This window comes from Aptenodytes patagonicus, chromosome 7 (genome assembly GCF_965638725.1).
Source record: "Aptenodytes patagonicus chromosome 7, bAptPat1.pri.cur, whole genome shotgun sequence".
Lineage (NCBI taxonomy): Eukaryota > Metazoa > Chordata > Aves > Sphenisciformes > Spheniscidae > Aptenodytes > Aptenodytes patagonicus.
In genome coordinates, this window is record NC_134955.1 from 34,556,420 (window position 1) to 34,577,457 (window position 21,038).

Genomic DNA, 21,038 nt, shown 5'->3' on the forward strand with positions numbered 1-21,038 from the left:
CTTTGGACGTGTGCTTTTGCTCTTCCACTTGTTAACTAGTATAGATACCCATCTTTTTTGCCATGTCTTGGTCAAAAGTCACAGGCAGTTCAGCGTGAATGAATGGCCGGGGGATGGCAGCAGGTTGGCAGGGATGCATAGGCACAGCATCGCTTCATCGGGAAAGGAGCGTGATTTATTTCAGGATGCCCCATGGTAAGCGCTGGCTCCCAGCGCGTTCCTACCCCGCAGCCCGGGCCTGGTCGTGGCAGGAGCCCCTCGGCCTCTCCCTGACCCAACGGCCCCGGCCTCGCAGCTCGCCCCGACAGGGCCGCAGCCTGCCCCCGCCCGCTGCACCCCTCCGGCACCCCTCTCCTCCCGGCCAGAAGCCGCCCCCCTCGGGAGCGGCGCTGCCCTCGGGAACCCTCATCCCCACAAAACTGCCCTACAACGCCTGTTCAAACGAGCTGCCGGAGCCGGGAGGTTGCAGGGCCGGAGCGCGGCGCCGCCTGACCGGCCCAGCGCCTACACCTCCCAGCGTGCAACGGTGCCGCCCCGGGAGAGGGGCGCGGCCGGGGGCCGCCGCGCGGCACGCTGGGAGTTGGAGTCGGGCGTTGGCGGTTGCGCAGCATCCGTTGGGGGCGCGCGGCGGTGTTGGTCTCTCGTAGGAACAAGGCAGCCATTGCCGCCGCGGCCGGGAAGAGCGGTTTCCTCACGGCCCGCAGGACTCAGCGCTCGGCGACGGTGAGCGGCTGCCCCTCCTTGGCTCGCTCGGTGACGGGAGGGTCGGGCGTCGAGTTGCGAGCGGGCTTCTTGCAGCCGGGCCCTGCTGCGGGGCGGGGACGGGCCCGGCCTTTCTTGTGGCGGCGCCGGGCTGAGGGGGAGGAAGCTGTTCTCGGAGGCCTCGCTGGCGCCGCGCAGCGCCGCTGGCCCGGGCGCTCGGCGGGGGGCCGCTGGCGGTTAGGTAATCGAGGCGCGACGGCAGCAGGCCGCGGAGGACGCCGCGCTTCATCGCTGCCCCGCGGCTTTGCGGAGGGGAGGGCTGATCCCGGCTGTTTTGCTCGGAGGGATGGCTGGGAGCCGTCGGGGCTTGAAGGTGAGTGTAAAGCTTTCGCGTCCGCCCCGAAGAGCCGGAGGGACGATCGCCGCTGGGTGGGCCGACGCCTCGGTGATGGGGAACCCAAGGAGAGGGTCCTCCTGCCTTGGGGAGGCGGCGAGTCTAGCGCAGCCCTGTCCCGCCTCGACTTCTCAAAAAGGCGAACAAGCAGTTGTTTTTTTGCTGCGGTCCCATGCTTCCCGAGTGCTTTTAGGCCAGCATGTTTGATCTTGTGAGCCACTAGTGAGCAAACGCGGTTGCGTTGTGCTAGGAACAACGTGTCAAGATCTGCGACTTGCAGGTGTCGATACAGATCTCAACTGCATTGTGCTCCCTGATGTTTGAGTAAATAATGCATGGACAGATAGTTTGCACGTCTTACGCTGTATCTGTGGTACTTTCTCAGGCAGTCAGTTCCATCCACCCCATGTTCGTTTCCTTCTGTGATTCTTCTCTCCTCCCCACCTTGTTTTTCTAGAACTAAGAACTAAAAGTATTGAACAGCAGTTACGCAGTCGTTTTAATCTGTCAAATCTATGTTGTTCCCAAAATGAGTGCTGTTGCCAGAGTGACTGTTCTTAACCGTGTTTTAAAGCACATAGTTATGTAAGTCTGTCCTTCCTCTGCAAAGGCCTGTCTCTTTTTACCCACTGCTGGCCTTGCTAGTGTTTGTGTGGTAAGCGTGCACTGGGGAAACAATCTGTCAGAAGACTAGCGACTCTGCGAGGGAGCTGAATCAGTCCTCTGAGCTGGATTTCCATGTGGGCATAAAAATGCAAGTGTGGGCACAAAGGAGGGAATGGTTACAAAAGCCCTTGTAGGAGAAGCACGAAACTTTTCACGTGAAAGCAATTAAATAGCTATCACTTCAGGTCGTGGTTCGGGGACAGTTTAGGTTAATCTAAGTAAGTGCTGTCGCGCTTCTGCCCCTTGCCCCATACGAAGCCCTATACCCTGTCTTCCAAAATTCTGGCACTTCTCTGATGGCACAGTGAGCCCGAATGAAGAAGCTAATCGCTAGAAACCTAATGGGTGTTAACACAGAAGGTAAATCACGCTCATTCAAAATACTGCATCCAAATTGTCTTGAACTACTTTCACAGCTAACGTGATCTGTTGTCTGTTTACTCTGTTTGCTTTACAGCCCAGTATTTTAGTATAAGATCACATTATATTTCCACTCTTTAGGGCTTGGATTCTTTGTATTTTGTATGACAACAAGCTGAGCCAAATAATTAATATTTTCCAGTCACAAGAACTTAAAAATTTCTAAATCACATAAACTGAAAAAGTGACATACTCAAGGTAAACAATGGAGCTTCAATAAAATACCTCAAATTGTGTGTCCTGGATCAGTAAATAGTTTTGAAAGTCTGCATATCTGAAATAGCCTTTGTATTTGCCATTGTTGAAATCTCGTAATAACAAAATGTTTCTTCTTCATAACTTGATAGACTGTTAAAATATGTTATTTTATGGTTAGTGCAAATTGAAATAAACTACTGTTCATCTTTTGGATGCTAATATAACTTTTATTGCAGCAATCCTTTCAGGTGAAAGCAAAAGTTTGAGAATGTTTTATGGTGTTATTCCAATGATTAGCGTAACAGTTTTGGTTTGTTTTTTTTTTTTAACTGCTCTTAGCCCAGCAAATTCATCTTGGAGCTTATAGAGTGGTCTTTTTCATGCTCTGTGGTACAGAAGCCTTATTAGTCTAGCAACAAACAAAAACATTATTTCAGATGCAAGAAGTCTTTAAGTTATGTGACTAAAAAGGACAAAGCTGGGAGTTCTGTGTAGGTTCTGCTAGAAGTCAGTAAGACAGGATTTTCTCACTTCTCTGGCTATAGGGAAGAATTGGGTTTTTAACATATACCTGGAGGACGATAAAATCAAATCCCATTTAACCAAGATCTCTGAGATGTAAAAGTGATCTTAATCACCCTATTTTAAGTTTGTTAATCTGATAAACGTTGCTGTTTTTTTTTCTTAGCATCGACCTTAAGATGAGTGGCTGCCGTGTCTTTGTTGGCCACTTAAGCTCACGTGCTCGGGAACGGGATGTGGAGAAATTCTTCAAAGGATATGGACGCATACGAGAAATCCATCTTAAAAATGGATTTGGATTTGTGGTATGTAACACCTTATTTTCCTTTCTCTTGCTTGCAGGTACTAGCCTTGCTAGGCTGATGTCAAGGAAGGGAAGATGTTTAAGAGAATAATAGTTCTAATGGGAAATGGAAAATATATTAATATACATTTCAGACTGCTTTTCAGATGTTGGGATTACAGTTTTACCTGGTTTTGGCCAGATTTTGCTCAAAATCTTGGTAATATTCTAGCTATATTAAATGCATTGTCTGATCATAGTCTTCCATGGATTTAAATTTTATCCCTTATTTCTGAAGACAGTATAAATACCCTGTTATGGCATCACAAAACTTGACAAAGTCTTGACCTGGAGAAAAGTTTATCCAGAGTCACTCATGTTCCTCTCTCACTCCTTCTAGTCTGCTTGGTCACATTTCTAAATAACGGCGTGACATAAAAGCAAAGTAGTTGGCTAAGACAACAGGTGTAATAGGTGCTTGCTGTTGGATTTAAGCAGCATGGCTTTTAACCCTTGTGCAGCTAAAGTTAGGTATATTCACTGTCAATATATGTTCACAGGATGTATGTGTCTGTCAGACTATTAAATGAAATACACAGTTGATTGGGTCTTAGTTTCCTACCACTGCTTTCTAGAGCTCTATGCTCCTAAACTGTTGTCCAAATTTTTACAGCTTTACAGGTTCCCAAGCTGACTTAAGATCAGCCTGTTTCTTAACTATTATCTCCTGAGAACTGATAATTAGCTGTTCTGCAGTACTGAGTTCAAACTGGAAAGGTTGATACTGCCCTCACACTATGGCAGGCTTACATGCCATTTGTTCTGCCAAGATCAATCCCTTGGGTGAAGCTATGGGAAAAGAACAAAAAAACAGGCTTTGCCCACTTTAGTTTCATGTGAGTATTACTTCTTGACTTGACTCCTACATGTGCTAGTTCCTGATTGCCCTGCAGTATGAGCTACTTCTTGTTGACTGCCAGTAGGTAAATACCTGCCTCTTAAAGTCCAGAGGTAAATCGCCGATCTAGACGTGAGCCTGAGTTTATTTAGTGCGTCCTTTCCAATTGCTGCTATGTCTCAATTGCCTTTCCCTGAGCGTTCCTCTTCTCTTTTTGGGCAGGGCTGTTGACTCATTCAGGAACAACTTCTGTTCAACTCCCATACATGAGTCAGCCAACCATCCTTCCTGTCTTCTCCAGTTCCTAGGCAGAAGCATTTTCTTTTCAAAGCTCACTAATAAGCTTGAATAATCATCCCATAACTCTGTCTAAAAATTTTAATTCTTCTCATGATGGAGAATTTTTTCCTTACAGCTGAATAAAACTTCCCCCCCTTTGCTTGTCATCCTGTCACTGTGCACCCACATGAGGAAAGCACTTCCATCACCTCTGTAACTGTGTTTTAGTATTAGAAGACTCTGACTAGATCCCCTTTGAGCCGCCTTTTCTTCAGGCTGAACAAACATGGCTCTCTCAACCTTTCTTTGTTCTCCAACCTTCTGATCGGTTTTGGTGGCCCACTCCAATTTTTCAATGTCTGTCTTGAGCTGGAGGGGCCAAAACTGGACACAGTGTTCCAGGTGTGGCCTGACAAATGCCACATAGGGTGGAATAATCACATCCCTTGGCCTGCTGGCTGTACTCTTACTGATGCAGCCCAGGACATGGTTTGCTTTCATTGCAGCAAGGCCAGACTGCTGACTCACACTTAGCTGACTCTTCACAAGGATCTCCATGTCCTTTTCAGCAGAGCTACACTCCAGCCACTGAGACCCCAGCCTGTTCTGCTGTTTGGGATTATTCTATCCCAGGTGCAGGACTTGACGTTTATCTTTTGTTAAAACTTGTGATTCTTGTTGGCCTAATCTTTCAGCCTATCATGGTGTCTCTGTGTGGTGGTTTTTCCTTCTGGTATATCTATTTCTCCTCCCACTTTGGTGTCAGCCACAAAATTGGTGAGGGTGCACTCAGTCCTGTCATCCAGATCATTTATAAATACATTGAATAGTATTATCCTTTGCAGTACTTCACTTGTGATGGGCTGTCAGTTCATCTTTGGTTTTGGTTATTTAAAATCTGTATTTATAAAACCTCTTACAAACCCAAGTGATTCTGATTGAACGTTGTTGTAGTGTTAAAAGCATGTTTCATTGTGCTTGATTGAAATTGTTGCTTAATCTTTGAAACTGATTATATTTACTGAAATTCTGTAAATTTCAGTGCAGAATGTTTTCAAACCACACCATAAAGCTAGTATGTAAAGCTAGATAGACTTGCAGACATGCTTCAGTTTGTTAGAAACGAGCTGAAATCATGGGAGTTGTAGATGCTAACTTGATATTCTTAAATGCTGGGCCTAAATGAATTTTCTCAAGATAATCTTCGCATCATCATGCAAGGATGTGTGATGTTTCACTTGGTAGTGAAACAGATTTCAGTGCAGAGGGGGGAAGATTGTTTAAGCCAGTATTGCTTCCAAAAAGCTGTTTATAGTTACGCAAATGCTTTCTTCAACTTGAGAAGCTGCTTCTCTGTTGTTCATTGCTGTCAAGCTGCAGTGCCACGGGTTTTTTTTTCATCATCCACACTTGGTTCAAGCAGTCCCTACCCAGCTGCTTGTTCTCACTGCTTTATTTCTTTCCTTTCTCCCCTTGCCTCGCATGGTGTTACCACAGTTGTTCAGCCACATAATGAACCTACCTGGAAAGCCGATGTAGTTGAAAAATAACACTGTCTTTTTCACCCCACTTCCTGCACAAAGTGTGCTGTTTTTCATCTGGATAGGTTTCTTGACCTAGTTTCCTGCAGAGCTGTACAAACAGCTTTGCCAAGAACCAGTGGGCTGGATAGTGGGCAGAGGCTACTTGGGCTGATGAAAGCAGCAGTGCTGCCAAAAGCAAAGCAACAGATTCCGTTGCAACAGTATAAGGAATTGCATATTACAGCTGATCCAGACCCACAGGTGGCCAGTGCTGAAGAGGGGCTTATGTTTCTTACTCTTCTTACACAGGCACCTTTTTGCCAGACTAGTGAGCTGAATTCACTCAGAAAAAAATCAGAAGGGCTTTTTTTTTTCTGGTTCACTCTTTCTTTTCCAATTCAGTAAGAATTGAATCAGCCCCAGAACTCTTTAAGAGGGTTTTGGGAGTGCACAGCTCTCCTGCTTTTGGTTGCAGTTGATCAGCTCGTGCTGTTATACAGGATTTCCCTGTGTGTAGGGCTGTGTTTTAAACTGTATGCCTTGAAGTAATCCCCCCACCTCTCTCCCAAAAAGTATTCTAGATATTTCAGTAATAAACCAGGTCATTTAATTGATTTATTTTATGTAGGTCCTGCAAATAGTTATACTGAAACAACTGAGGGAGGCAAAATGAGTTTGCGGGGTGGAGGGAGAAGAAATGGTCGTGAATGGGAACATCTTGGCTTTTCAGTCATAAATGTACTAGGAATCCACTTCCTTGTTCAAAGTTCTGGCTGATACGTGCTGCAGAAATGTAAAATTTATAAAGAAAACATGTTTTCTAGCATTTGAATATACTGTGAGGGAAAATACTTTTTTATTCCTATTTTCTTTCTAGGAATTCGAAGACCACAGGGATGCTGATGATGCAATTTATGAACTAAATGGTAAAGAGTTGTGTGATGAAAGGTAAGCTTGATACCATAATTACCTTTAAGAACAGCAAAAGTGCTTTGCATCCAAATACAGTGCATTAGCTTGTGCTCCAACACCCGTTTCTTGTGGCTCTATGGTGGGATACACCTTCCATAACTTTATCTAAAGAGATTCATTGGGATCCTGGCTACAGTCTTATATAAGGCAAAGATAGTTTGGGACTGGAGGAGGGGTGGTTTGGAGCAGGGCTGACTGTTTTCTCCACTTGCACTTATTTCTCCTTCAAAGCTAACTCAAGGTCTTGTCACTAGAAATATTAGTAAAAGTGAATTGAACTTATCTATTTGTTATTTATCTGTCTGTTGACTTCAGAAAATAAGTTGATGATAGCCTTTCATCATTTGGAGTGTTGCCTTTCAGTTTGCAACAATGTGGACTATAGTCATTGTTATGTTACAGTAATTTTTATTTGATTGTGGAATTAGGTTGTTATTATTTTGGTACTCTTTTCCCTCTGTGATTACTCTTGGGCTCTGGTTGAGCAAATTTAATTGTTTCAATCTGAATTACAGACCCATGACAATTTTCATGAAAGTCTGAGGCAGATGAATGAGACGAGAATACCACTGTTCTGGCTCTTGAAATGCCAGTGACTGTGTTATAAATTGTTGCTTGCAAGGGCAAGATAATTCTTGTTTGTGCACATGTGCTTCCAGTTGCGAAACATTTAAGTCAGTGTCAAATACTTAAAGTTTGTGTTTTATTTTTTGTTTGCTTGTTTTGTTTTGTTCCTATCATAAGGGTTACAATTGAGCATGCTCGAGCCCGAAGAGGAAGGGGCAGATTCCCACAACGGTTCAGTTATTACCAGTCGCAGAGTGGATCTAGGTAGGTGGTCTGGACTCTGTTTCCTACAAACAGAATAACTGAACAACTGTACTGAAATACTGTTTTCTTCTTGTGGTTGGAGTTAGGGATCCAGCTCTGTGCCTTGTATAGCTTCACAAAAGAAGTTTTATGTTCTCAAACCTTGGAGGTCCATTACTATTATTTACCTCCTCTGGCTGAGGAGAATGTGGATTTTAAAGCAGTTTAACTGGCTTGCAGAGGTTCACAAACCTGTTACGAAATGCTCCCTCTCTGTGTTGTAGGCACTATATTGGTCTTGCTTCCTACTGTTGTGTAAATGATGTGAACGAGTAATGCTGCAGTTGGATTGGCTGTTTTTAACAGTATACCAAGAAAAATGCTAGAGCTTCTCTCTTGAGGCTTTTGTCATGAAACTGAGCTTACAGGCTAAGCAGAATTATTGTAGAGCAATAGTTCAAGGTATTTACCGTCTAACCAAGCTTTCACATTTCCAGTTGTATGGTTATCAAAACGCTTACTACAGCACAGCATACAAAAGGAACTGCATTTGAGAAATAGTGCTAGGGCACAAGATACTAGCATGTGCAGAAGTGTTTAAATACCAGTTGACTAAGTTTGCTGACCGAGCAGGTGCCTTGCTGAAGGAGAGCCTCTGTCCTACAACGGAATCTGAAAAACAGGACGTAGCTCATATCTAGAATACCTGTAGTGGACATACAGTATTTGTGGAGTTGTTCGCTTTCGATGATTGAGCCAGTGGTGAACCTTGTACCAACTTGCAGTGGAGTTTGTGAAAGTTCTGCAGATTTGCATATATTCCACCAAACAACTGCGTATTACATCTTTGTACTTTATATCTACCTGTGTGAAGTAAATATGTATGGAATAATTTACTCTGTAGAAACATTTATAGCTGTGGCCTATGCAGAGTAGAGTTTGGAAGAAAGACGAAGACTTAACTGACATAAACCTGTGCGTTTGTTTCAAAGTCAGAATTGCTGCCAGTTACAAACCAGTGTCTGGAACATCTAATTTGCATATGCAAGTATGCTAATTAGATTATTTTTTCTTTAGTGGCAGTAACCTTGATGCGGTATAATTGGTCCGAGGTCCAGGCTAAAAGTGGACTTTTAAAGTAGGAAGTGTGATTGAAGGTCGTGGGCATCTGACGTTGTAGTCATGTTCATGACGTCAGACTGCCGATGCCAGACAGGAAGAGACTGCGGTTTGCAATAATGGAAAAATGAGACTCAGCCTGCCAGTTTTGGGACTCTGGGACCTCTGTTTAAATGCCTGGAAGATCTGGATGTTCTGAAAAAAATTGGGACACTTTGAGGTATGCACTGAAATGAAATTGCCTGTGCTTCAGTGTACAAATCAATACATACAATTTAGGATTATGTTTCTGTGGGAGGAGAAGATGAGAATTTTCTCTAAGGTCAGTGTTCTTGATTCTTGAATCTTTTTGTAGTAATACAAAGTAGTGCCATTGTTAGAATCTTGCATTACTTATCAAAAGGCTGGCATGCCTTTTTCCATAGTTCTCAGATCCCTTTGGATTCAGAATGACTAGTATTGGGAACAGAAATGACCTGCAAGGGCAGTATTCTTTCCAGATGTCTTACTCTTCTTTTCTGTATGAACGTTTTCAAGCCACATTTTCATTTTTGAGAGGGTCTTTAATTTTTGGTTAAGTGAAAAATACCGCCTTTCATTCAGGAACTGTAAACTGCCACAGTTATTTCAAGGCAACCAGTTATCTAGCTCTCATTTTACTAAAATAAGAATATTTCTACCCACAGAAATATCTAATATAGGTCATGGTGGCATTTATAAATATTAACAAGTGATTTGGAATTGAGAAGCATGAACTAAGATGCCTTTAAATTGTGCCTTCTATCTCCCTGACATGAAGCAGAATTTATCCTACCAACTAAAAAAAAAAAAATATTGCCCTTTACATGAATATCCTCCAAAACCGTATGTGTGAGCCAAGCCTGTCAAATACCAAAATTAAACTAATTCTCTTTACGTTATTTTCATTCTACTAGGCACTTATTTCAGTGTATCTAGAAAAAATGGCAGCTATATTGACTGCCTTGGTATAAAGTTCTTCATCAAAATCCTTTTTAATACCCTTGTAGCAGCTCTCTTCTTGTAGTGGACTCTTAAATATCTTATTGACTAGGGAGAATCAAATCTGCAGTCCAGCGACAAGGAAAATACTTAAATCTCTCAGCAAACTATAGAAAACATCAGATTTCTTAAGTTCTAAATTCCTTACACTGGAGACTTTTTCCTTTTTTTTTTTTTTCCTCTGAACTCTTCTAGCCGGTATGGACCTCCTGTTCGTACTGAACACAGGATCATAGTTGAAAACCTTTCATCCCGTATCAGCTGGCAGGTGAGTTAACGTCATCTTTTTTTTACACCTTATTTTCCTACCCTGTAAGCAGACTGCTTTCAGCCTAATTTCTTAATAAAGCCATCATAAATATTTAACCTGAATAAAAAATAAGCAAAAAAGCTTCAGTGATTGCTAAAAACTAGCATTGAAAAACTTGAAGTCTTTTGTTTCACATCTGCGCAAATAGTTTTATAACTAGATTTTGTAGTTGGGAACTGATTCTTGCTCACTTGCGTTTATCAACTGATAAAACTTTGGAAGATTCTAGATTGTTTCTAAATTATTGAAGCATAGCATCCACTCAAACTATGTCATCCTTTTGTATTGTTACACCTGGAAGTGCATGCCTTTGTTCTGAGTGAAATTTACAGTCTTTTCTTCAGTTTTGCAAAATATTTTTGTGACATGATGATTGAGAAGTCTGGTAATACATCATTAATAAAGGGTCTTAATCTTAAGAAAGCTACTGTGTAAAGTATGCTTACTGTAGATATTTTTTAAAAACCCCAAACTTTCAGTAATTGTCTTTTGAAGCTTTCTTACCACCCTTCTTTTTTTTTCACCCCTTGCTAAAGTTTTGCTAATTTTTAGCTGGCTTTTAACAGAATAACCATATAATCAATTCCTTTAATTATGTTCTGTGTCGTATACAGTCTATAAAAAGTTTACTTTTTTAAGGGCATAACAACAGATGCTATTTACAAAAGGTGAGTGAGTAGTGGAGTTCAGTCTTGTTCATTAACCTTTATATTCTTTGAATAAAGAGAGCTAGTGTACTGAAAGATGCAGTAGAACATGTTGAATGTTCAAAGCCTTGGTGTTGCAGCTAAATCCACATGAGGAGGCTGTTTGGCTTGCCTGAAGCTCCACTGATGAGTTTCATAAGAGCTTGGGTACAGTCCATGCAGATAAATGGTTGAACTAGGTTTGTTTATCTTCTGCATGACAGGTTCAAAAGGTTCATAATTGTACAGTTGTGTTAATTATTGAATAACTAAAAAAACAACTTCTGAGTTCATGTGATGAGCAAGTGGATTTCATCTAAATATCTTCTGGGTATGCTATGCAGTTATGTACATGAAGAGATTGTTATAAAACACAGCGCTTGGAAACGACAGTAGGGACCAGAGAAGTAAGCTAGAATGGAGTGTTAAGGAGAGTAAATCCTATAATGCTGTTTAGTGTTAAATTCATAACTTGAAAAAAAAATTAATGTTTCTGTAACTTTCTTTTATTTGTGAATATTTATAATGGCTTTATATGTACTTACCATTTTAGCCCACCCAAATCGAATTTCATGCTGATGAATCTTTAGGATTCTAATTAAATGTTTTAATGACTCTCTTAAATGTATGATAAGTTAGCATATAAGAGACTTTACTTCTTGATACCTGCCTAAATAGAAATCATTTGAAGCTAACATCCATATGCAAGCCTCGTTTAGTTTTGAAGCTGTACTGCTTTGATACTGACTATAGTGTTTTAACTTCTTTTAACTACTTACACAACAGATTAAAATAGCTAATACATTAACAGTAGTGGCATTATTCTTCCTTTCTAATCCCTGAGCTTCTAGCAAGCACAATCACTAGGAACCTTGCTTGAAAACTTAGGCGCATAATTTCATCTTTGGTGTGTGCAGATCCCCATGCTTTGAGAACTTCTTCTGTCTCCTTTAAAAGTTACTGTGTTGGGATATTTAAAAAAAAAAAAAAACAAAACAAACCACAAATAAAATTTGTATTTAGATCAGTTTCCTCAAATTGTTGACTATTTTGTTAATAGATAATCTCATCTCTAAGTAGTAGACAAACTGTCAGAATTCTCCTTATTTTAGCAAACGTATTTCTGCATGTTCAGAGCTTTCCAACCACCCTCATTAGTTCTTCAGTATCTGTGAATTTTCAAGCAGTTGGGAAAAGTAGACCTGTGTTACATCAAGATGTAATTTTTAGTGTGTGTTTTTCCTATTTATGGTTGTCCTACACCTTATTTTCGTTTGCTGCTAAGGACAACAGGGTATTCTTGTGCTGTTTAAGGTGAACCAGAACAGTAAACTTCGGATAAAATTTGACTGTTCCACTGGTTAAGTAAAACCGGATAAAGCATTCCCCTAATAATAGCAAATACTCTGTTGAGCTTTTATAACACATGCACACTTACTGTCTTTTGAGCAATAATGTTGGCATCTTAATCATGTTGACATTACTATTACAAATGATGTTTCATGATGATGATACTTAGGATTCGGCGTATAGTGTGGCAAGTCTGTGGGGGCCTCAATTTTAAAGCCTGAAGTTATTGAATTAGAAAATAATTATGTAGATTAACATTTTCTGACTTCCTTTTGCCTTACCAGCCGTGGTCTGGTTAAGCTGTCATTGACTCGAGCAGAGGCAAAAGTTTGCTCCTTGTCTCTAAATTGGGATAAACATACTGAGGTTGAAATATTACTTTTAATGGTGCTGTAGGGCCCATTTTTCATTTGCTATTAAGGTTTCTTTGTGTTAAGCACATGTGAAACAAGGAAAATATCTACTAGTTTGCATACGCAAACAGTTTTTAAAATAAAACTGTTGAATTTTAATTAAAAGATTAGATAAAACTAAGCCTTATATTCTGTGGCAAATGTTCTAAAGGTTTTTCTTGGCTTTTTGTTTTGTAGTCTTTTCTTCCTTAAGCCTATTTCTAACCAAGTGCATTTTGAACCTCTTCTAACAACCTTGATTTGGTTAACCCTCATTTTTCTTGTGTGGAGGAAAAAGAACCAAAGATTTGGGGGTTTTCTAGTGGCTGAAATTCTAGGGTTTGGCCTGTTCTGAATTTTCCTTTTGGTTCCTATGACACTCCTGTTTTTTGGCGATCTAGATCTTGGTTTGCCTGGGTTTGATCTCGATTGGCTAGCACAGATCATCCTCGGGTTCTTTAGCCACTTCTGGAGACTGGAGACTATGTCCAGTGCTTTCAGGGCCTCTGGTACCTCCGTGAAGCATATTGCTATGAGCCATCACTCTGCCTTTCTCATGTAAGAGAGTTCCTCTTGGCCAGCTAGGTATTGGACAAGCAACTCTTTGCTTAAGGTGCCTTCTTATATCATCTGCCACTTGTGGCATGTTGTGGTAAGTAGTCTGGGATTATAAAATACCAGATACTGTTTGCAAAAGTACTGCTTTAACTTGTACAAACGTTTAGCTTTTTAGTGACCTTTTACGTTATTTGTTTGTACTTCATCCTACTGCTAAGCAAGTAATTTTACAGTGTCTGCGTGTTTAGCCTCTATTAAGTTAAATACAAGGGCGTCTATTGATGTGGTACTGTAGTGTGACAGATATTCAAGTGAAATACAGGAAAAATTTTTCCCTTTGTAAAATTATTAACGATGTAGTAATTACACCTTTTTGCTTTTAATTTTGCTGTGAAGTTGGGGGAGGTGAGCATATAAAATGAATTTGTCTACATATATTGGATTGTCATTTAACTGGGTTTTAGTCGTGACAATTTGCATTTAATACTACGTTGCTTTTCATCTGTTATAGTTCTGATTTCAGTGCATATGTTGGTATTTTAAGTATTGCATTGTGTTTTCATAACAGCTGGTTTTGGGATGCAGGATTATTTTAAAAGCAGTATCTTATTCACGGTAGTTGTAAAAATGAGGGATCCTTTCTATATGCAGCTGCTATTAACATAGGCTGTTTCAGAAACTTTTTTCTAAATTATATGTATTTTTTTATATATATAAAAATATAAAAACATTAAGCAGTTTTAGCAAAGAAAGTTTTAGGGGGGTATTACTTAATTGCTAGCTGACTCATTTGTGTCCTGTTTAAGGCTAAAATGTTAACTTTTGCTGCAGGACTTGAAAGATGTCATGAGAAAGGCAGGGGAGGTCACCTATGTGGACGCACACAGAAACAACAGGAATGAAGGGTAAGTTCATTTTGTGTCTAAATCTGTATGATAACTGAAACTGTTAAAGGCAAGATTATCCTTGTAATATATATATATATATATAAAAAAACCCCAACTAAATCTATGGTGTGGCTTAGATGCTGACATTTCTCCAATTTAAAAAAAAAAAACCAACAAAACCCCCCACCAAAACACAAACGGTCAGTAAGTAGGAGTTCAGAAGTGGTATTGAACTCAGTCTCTACTCTCTACTATGAAAACAATGTGTCAAAGCAGAAAGGGAAGGGAGAATACCTTTCAACAGTTGAGTTCTGCTGTCTTTAACTTAAAGTTATTTATTTATAATCATTTATGATCTGACTCCTGAGGCTAAAATACCTCCTGTCTGTGGCTGCTTTGCACTGGTTCAACAGTCAAAGTCATAGGAAATGAACATAACCAGTCTCCTTACGGATACCTAGCTGCCTGCTCTCCATTCTTAATTTTGCAGACTACAAAGGTCCTGCACGACAAAGCAGGAGAGAGGGAAGTATGAATAGAGTGTCTGTGCTGGCAAAACAGTGCTCTAGGGCCATTGCGAGCAAATGCAACTCTAGACTTTTTTTGAGGGGAAAACAAATTAAAAAAACAAAGGGGATTTTTTCTATTCACTGTTAAAACTCTAAATAGGGCAGGAAAGTCTGCAAGTTTATGTTGTTTCTTGGACAGCTTTAGAATGCAATTTAGTGGAGGACTGAAAGATACTTCCTCAGCTGGTGCAGGTTTGTGCAGCTTCCTGGATTTTCTCCATCTCTTTGCAGATGAGAGTTCTGGTAATGTTTAAAAGGATGTGGAAGGTGTGGATGGCTAGGACTGTTAGTATCATATTTTCCTGTTAACCAAGTTAAAAATTAGCTTTCAGAAGATAAAACATCAAGCTGTGAATCACCAGATTGAAAAAAGCCCAAACTTGTTCTCCTTGCTTTTTCAGTTTCTCTAAAACTTTTTTTTCCTGATGGTATACAGGGTTGTGGAATTTGCATCTTATAGTGATATGAAGAGTGCACTGGAAAAATTGGATGGCACTGAGCTGAATGGACGCAGAATTAAACTGACTGAAGATCACAGAAGGCATAGGTATGTCACCTGACCTGATAAAATTCTGCTGAGGGCGTGGATTTGGGTAGTATCGATGCCAAAGTTTTATTATCTAATTCTTTGGCCCCAAGCTAAATATCACCGCACAGAACCGCTTTCTAGCAGTGTAAACAGATTTAGATAAGAACTGACTTGCTGAAAACAGGGTAAATAGAACACTTTTGGATGAGAGTAAGGAGTTGTGGGGGTTTTTTTAAAGATAAAACTTGATATTTAAATGAAAGGACTTATAAAAAAACGAATTTTGGTATTAAAAGCCTTTTAATTTAATGGAAAGCTGCTTCAGAGTCCTGTGAAATGTCTCTCAAATAGTTGTGAAAGCCAACTTTTTCATGAGAATAAAAGAGAAACAGTTAGCTTGCTTGCGTTATTCCCAAAGCAGTTCTGCCATTTAGTCATTAAAAAAACATGTTGGCTGCAGCTCTTTCATTGTCTCTCTTAAAAATAAATCCATTTATTTTCATGAAAAAAGGGACGCATAACTAGAGAAGGTGTTAAACTCTCAGGCCTTAAAGTGTGCTGGTGTTCCATGCCTTTAGAGACTTTTTTAGTGTCTTGAAAGAAACCCTAATTTACATGGGCCTTTCTAGAGAGAATAAATACCACAGGTATGAATTTTCATTTCTGTACTTTTCTTGATAAATGGCTAAAAATTTGTCTCCCTCCTCCCAGCGGGGGCAGGCATCTTGTATTAGGCAGTTCGTATTTTGCCAAGCTAGCAGAGAATGTCAAGGCTAGCCTTCGCCTAAGAAGATATTGTTGTGATGGAGCATGACAGAAATCTAGCAGCACTCTGAAATAACTGAATGCTGTGCCTAGTGCATTCAGATGTTCTGTGCTGTGCATACAAAGTAGTTGAGAATCTAAATTGAGTATTTTAAATTTAGTAGGAGGTGAGACTACAGCTTTTAATTGTTTCTCTAGAAGCAGATCTCGATCAAGGAGTTACTCAAGATCTCGCAGCAGGTCCAGGTCTACAGGATCTTCCAGATCGGACAGCCGGTCCAGGTCCAGGTCAAGATCAAGGTCCAGGTCCAGGTCCCGCTCTCGATCCCGGTCCCGCTCTCGATCCCGGTCTCGTTCTCGCAGTCGTACACCTAAAAAGAGTTACTCTCAGAAAAGCCACCGCTCCAGCTTGCTAGCTTCTTCCCCATCTCCCTCTTCTTCTAAAAGAAAATCTCGTTCTAGGTCGAGCTCTGCTCATAGCCGTAGTTAACCTGCTCTTAGAGGTGTATTAATGCATTTAATTTGGTTCAAGTTTCTTGAAGACTTGAGACAAATTATATATGAGAACCGGGAGGGGAAGAGTTAACGTGATGAAAGGGTAACCTCCTCTTACATTGCCAAAGTGCCTGTCATCAAATAGGCCATCTCTGTGAGGAGGGGCTGTCGGCTTTCTCCTTTCAGTGAAGTCTGGAGTGGGAAGTCTTTTTTATTTTTTTTCCCTGCTATTAGTAAACATTTCTATCATAGATATATTATGTACACATAATGCTGAGGTAATGGGATGAGACAATATGCTGCTTTCTCCCTCTCTTGCCCCCCACTTTCTGCTCCACCTCCAAGGCCTTTGACTTTCAAAATACGATGTTAGCTTTTGTCCTTGGTATTAAGTCCGAGAACAGGAAGTATAGATTTTATTCCTTTAAGGTGCTGTGGCTACTTTTCTGTGTGAGAATGAATGGACCAGCTGAATTTAGTTTAGAGTTCACTTTTTTCCCCCCGTTGCTTGGCTTAACAGGCTGTTTAAGTTCCAGCTTTAAATGACCTTGATAATACGCTTAATTTGCAACAGACTTTCAGGAATACACATTGGTCAGTTGAATATTGCTCATTTGGACAGTGAATCAATACAATGTTAACCAGTAATGAAAGCTGGAAGTTCCTGTTAAAATGAGACGTACCATCCAGATGTCAGGATTATTTGGAATCCATTAGAATAATTTTCCAGTAATTCACTAGTATGTGGTATTGTATGTAGAGGCCTTATTTGACAGGTGACTCCATAAAACTGCACAGAAATGTCAATATGCATGTCCATGTTTTTGATGTTTATAAAAGTGACATAGCTTTCATACCCAAAAGTATGATACTGAATAACGTGTGTATGACTAGCAATAGTCTTGATGGAAAGGAAGGTTATTTTAGTAATGACAGCAGCAAAAAAATCCCAGGAAAAGTATAGTCAGTTGTGACAGGAAAAGTTAATCATGTTAAAGCGTAAAGAGGGTAATTTCTTTAAATCTTCTCAATGCACAGTTGTTTTAATTAATAGAAATTTCCACTGCAAATACTGTTCGTTCTTATAATTTGGAATTAGATTTTTTTTTTTTAACTTCTGTATTGTTAAAGAAGGGAAACATTTTTGGAAAAATATGTAAATTAATCCCAAAGTCTTACGTGTGTTTAAATGTACCATTCCTAATAAAATAAAACCTTTTTCTGGCTTACTTTGCAGTTTGTTTAGTAATGTTACTGTTGCTGTTGTTCACTTCGTACAATCTTGCAAACACGATCACAAGGAAATTTATTTGAAGGTGTACCCATATGGAAGCAAGCAAAATGTAAAATAGAAACCAGTTGCGACACCTAAGTAACCAGATGCTGACTAATAGGAGGACAGGACAGGATAGGATTTTACTGCCATGGCCATCAGTGGCTGTTTGAACGGATGGCAAATAGTAGTCCTTCTGCAGTCCTTGGAGGCAGATTTGTGTGACACCTCCTTGTCCACCAGTTCAACAGAAGAACCGACAACCAAATGGCCATAGGTCTTGGAATCTTCCTATAGGTAAAATCATTTGCTGCTTTCGAAATGTGGTTCCAGAGATTCTTATCTTGCCCACACTACTGTGCATCTAAGGCTTCAAGGCTGACACCCTTTCTAGAGCAAGTTACTGCTAATCACGGTCTTTGCATGGTTGGCTTGATGTGATCTGAATATGGTAGCAGTTCAGAAGGAACACAAGGAACAAACAGAAATCACTTTGCAGAGGAATCTTACTAGATACGACTCTGTTGGGAAAGCTGGGGTATGCTCAGCTGCGTTAAATGTCAGTGGTGTGTGCTTTGGTAAATTTGTTATGCCAGAAAAAAACCTCCCCAAAATGTCCACTGCCTAGCCTAGTACCTTTGAGATTGGCAAGTGCAGTATTGGAGACCTTGAATGCTTCTGACCGCAGCATGCTTACCTTGCAAATTGTTTAAATACAGAGCTAATATAGATCTTGTGAATTTTATTAATTCTTGATTCTTTATTGTACAACATCATTTCCCTTCCTGTAATTTTCTGTTGATTCAGTCAGCAGTGGCAACAGTAAGATGACTATAGACCAAAGAACCAGCCTCCCCTTCCCCCCCAAACACCTGTCATGTCAAACCTCAAGCCCAGTCTACCCATAGATCTGTGTTGCTATTAATACTGGTTAGAAGTACGTTTTTTTTAACTTACTTTAAATTGTATGATTGAACTGATAGTGGTTTAGTGTAGAAACACTTATGACAGTATTTCTTTTCTTTCTAGCAGCTTAAACATCTTTGCCAGCACAGCTGCATCCAAGTTAACCGTAGTACGGGTTTCTAAATGTAGCAACAGGTAACTAAGGACTGCCGATTGTAGGGTGGTGTTACCAATGCAATGTGACATGATGGAAACGGACCTCCCACTAATTTTTTTTTTACATTTTTCAAGCTGGCAAGCAGTGGTTCTTTGTTTCCCTAAGATATATAAAGGTGTTTAGGTGAGGAAAAGGTGAGCTTTTGAAATACTAAGAATATTAAATCTGGTCTTTCTCTGGGGAAGGATCTGTTTATGGTAGATGCGAACTTGGTAGCTTTCTGAGTATTTATTTGAAGGGCAAGGATAGGAATCTTTAGCAGCTACAAACAGTTTTCCTAAAGGACAGGTTGAGTCCCTGGTTACTCAGCTCTTAGTTGTTTCTTTCGGGATATTAATTTCGGTGCCTGGAGAAATAAGGGATTTTGAAGCCCAAATTTTTATTTATTGTGCACATGGCTTTTTTCCATGGCTTTTTCCGTGTCAAAACTTAAGCCCTTAAAATGTATGTGGGGGAGAAGGCGGAAGGGTGGTCTGATTTCCTCCCCCCTCATTTCCTGCTGTGTTACCACATTGATTTTTTTCTTAAAGAGGACAGACCGTGAATAGCAGACTGGATTTTTTTTGCCTTTAGGGGAAAAAAAAAAAAAAACACGCCAAACCAAACTTCAAGACTATCGTATCAGGAAGTCCTAACAATTTTGAGCAGGTTTCAGAGCAGCACAGCCCTGTTTGGCACACGGTAGAGTTGGAAATGAAAACTACGTTTTTCATTGGGGTTTAAAGTTTTGACATTACCTGACATGTAAAATGAGCTACAATTGCGTACACTTAATTAATTGCTTTGATGAAGGATAACTCATTGTGCCACTCTAAGTTGGTCATGTCTGACCTCAACTTGGAGCAAACCCAATCTGGAGTTTGTCGGTTTAGGGCATATGAGTTGGTGCAGAGGGGTTAAAAGGACAGTTCGGCAGCCTGAATAAAATACTTGCTTGGTGGTCAGCAAGTGTAGAAAAGGCTTGAGAGGGAAGAAGAGGGACTGGGGTAGACAGAAGCCGTGAAGGGAAAAAAAGGATGAGAGGGAGTTTGAGTTTTGACAGGTGGCAGTTTCGGTGTCAAAGACTGGTATACATAGACCACAGAAGGGAATACAACCTTTATACTCATGACAACAGTTCAAATTTAGAGGTTTCCTCCAGCAGGTGATCTTGAGATAAATTGGGGAACATGTGTGCTTGTTTGTTTTGCTTAAAAATACTTGGTGTTCTGCTGAAGAGCAAAAGGTCTAAAGAAAACTAAAGTCGTACCTGTGTTCCTGTGAGAAGATAATATCTACAAGTCAGGTAGGCATCTTGATTAGGAGACAGACTTGCTTGGTAGACTCTTTAGGGAACACATTAGAGTCTGAAACTTGGCTGAACTATTAATGTATCAGAAACCAGATTGTTTTAAAAATAGAACATTTTTAGACTGCATTGGACCAAATTATTTATCCATATCAGGTGCCTTAGTTCCAACTTTACAGAGCACAGGAATGTAAGCTCCACTTTAAAATAACTGTAAATAGACTGCTTTAATGTATTAAAGTCATAGCTTTTACAGGCAGCATGTTCCAACACCTGACGCTTTCCATGAGAAAGCTGGGAATCATCCCTTCCAGTTGGCAGAAAGCTTCTGCTCCCAGCCCTGCAAAGCTGAAAGGAACAAAGCTCTGAAGTCATGATGCATCTACAAGTAAATCTGTCATTACTCCTACCCTTATTCTGCTAACCTGATCCTTGAAGAGCAGTTTTCACAAATTTCTCCTCAGCAAATGGAGGTGACGTAAGACAATACAAATATTACATTTATATTAGATTCAAAGGTTCCACTTGTGCCTTGGGTTGCAGTTGGGCAATACAGCTAGGATGATCTAGCAGCTTGCTGCTGGCAAGACAAGCTACAAGCTACCATCCCTGTGCCTGCCCCTTGTCTTGTGCCAGCTCTGATGCTCATCTGATCCTCCAGAAGCCAATTCAGTTACATCACAGAGAGTAGGTACTTCGGGTCTCCTGCAATGCTGCTTTTTCCAGTCCTCTCTGGGAGGGAGGAAGTGGAATTATGACCTGGGCTATAACTCCCCTGTGATCCTTCTGTTTGCCTCCCTCACGAACACAAGTATCCTATTTTTCCTAACTTTATCCTCCCATTTTGTCCTCCAAGCAGTCAGTCTCCAATCATCACTCTCCTTCTGTCCAGGATTTCTTGTGCTTCTCTTACCACAGGACATTTTCCTCCCAGGGGAAGCCTTATGCTACAGCATGCAACTGCTTGGAGCACCGGGCACAGCTGGAAGTTGAGCAATGCAATTAGT

At 40.6% G+C, this 21,038-nt stretch overlaps 1 protein-coding gene across 2 annotated transcripts; it reads left to right on the top strand.

Moving 5' to 3' along the window:
• Positions 1 to 601: 601 nt before the first annotated feature.
• LOC143163448 (serine/arginine-rich splicing factor 5-like) lies at positions 602 to 17,576 on the top strand. 2 transcript variants are annotated; one of them, XM_076344826.1, is made up of 8 exons: positions 602 to 723; positions 3,069 to 3,207; positions 6,763 to 6,833; positions 7,602 to 7,688; positions 10,002 to 10,074; positions 13,934 to 14,007; positions 14,995 to 15,105; positions 16,051 to 17,576. In XM_076344826.1, exons 2-8 carry the CDS (start codon positions 3,082 to 3,084, stop codon positions 16,340 to 16,342), a joined length of 834 nt encoding a protein of 277 aa, XP_076200941.1. In that variant the 5' UTR covers positions 602 to 723; positions 3,069 to 3,081; the 3' UTR covers positions 16,343 to 17,576. The 2 variants fall into 2 exon arrangements, with proteins under 2 accessions (XP_076200941.1, XP_076200942.1); XM_076344827.1 differs by lacking the exon at positions 602 to 723 and adding an exon at positions 869 to 1,075.
• The last annotated feature ends 3,462 nt before the right edge of the window (positions 17,577 to 21,038 follow it).

Coding starts and splice junctions, on each gene's coding strand:
- LOC143163448 (XM_076344826.1), top strand. CDS start 3,082: ATGAGTGGCTGCCGTGTCTTTGTTGGCCACTTAAGCTCACGTGCTCGG. Junction 3,208..6,762: donor AAAATGGATTTGGATTTGTG/GTATGTAACACC, acceptor TTTTCTTTCTAG/GAATTCGAAGACCACAGGGA. Junction 7,689..10,001: donor CAGTCGCAGAGTGGATCTAG/GTAGGTGGTCTG, acceptor GAACTCTTCTAG/CCGGTATGGACCTCCTGTTC.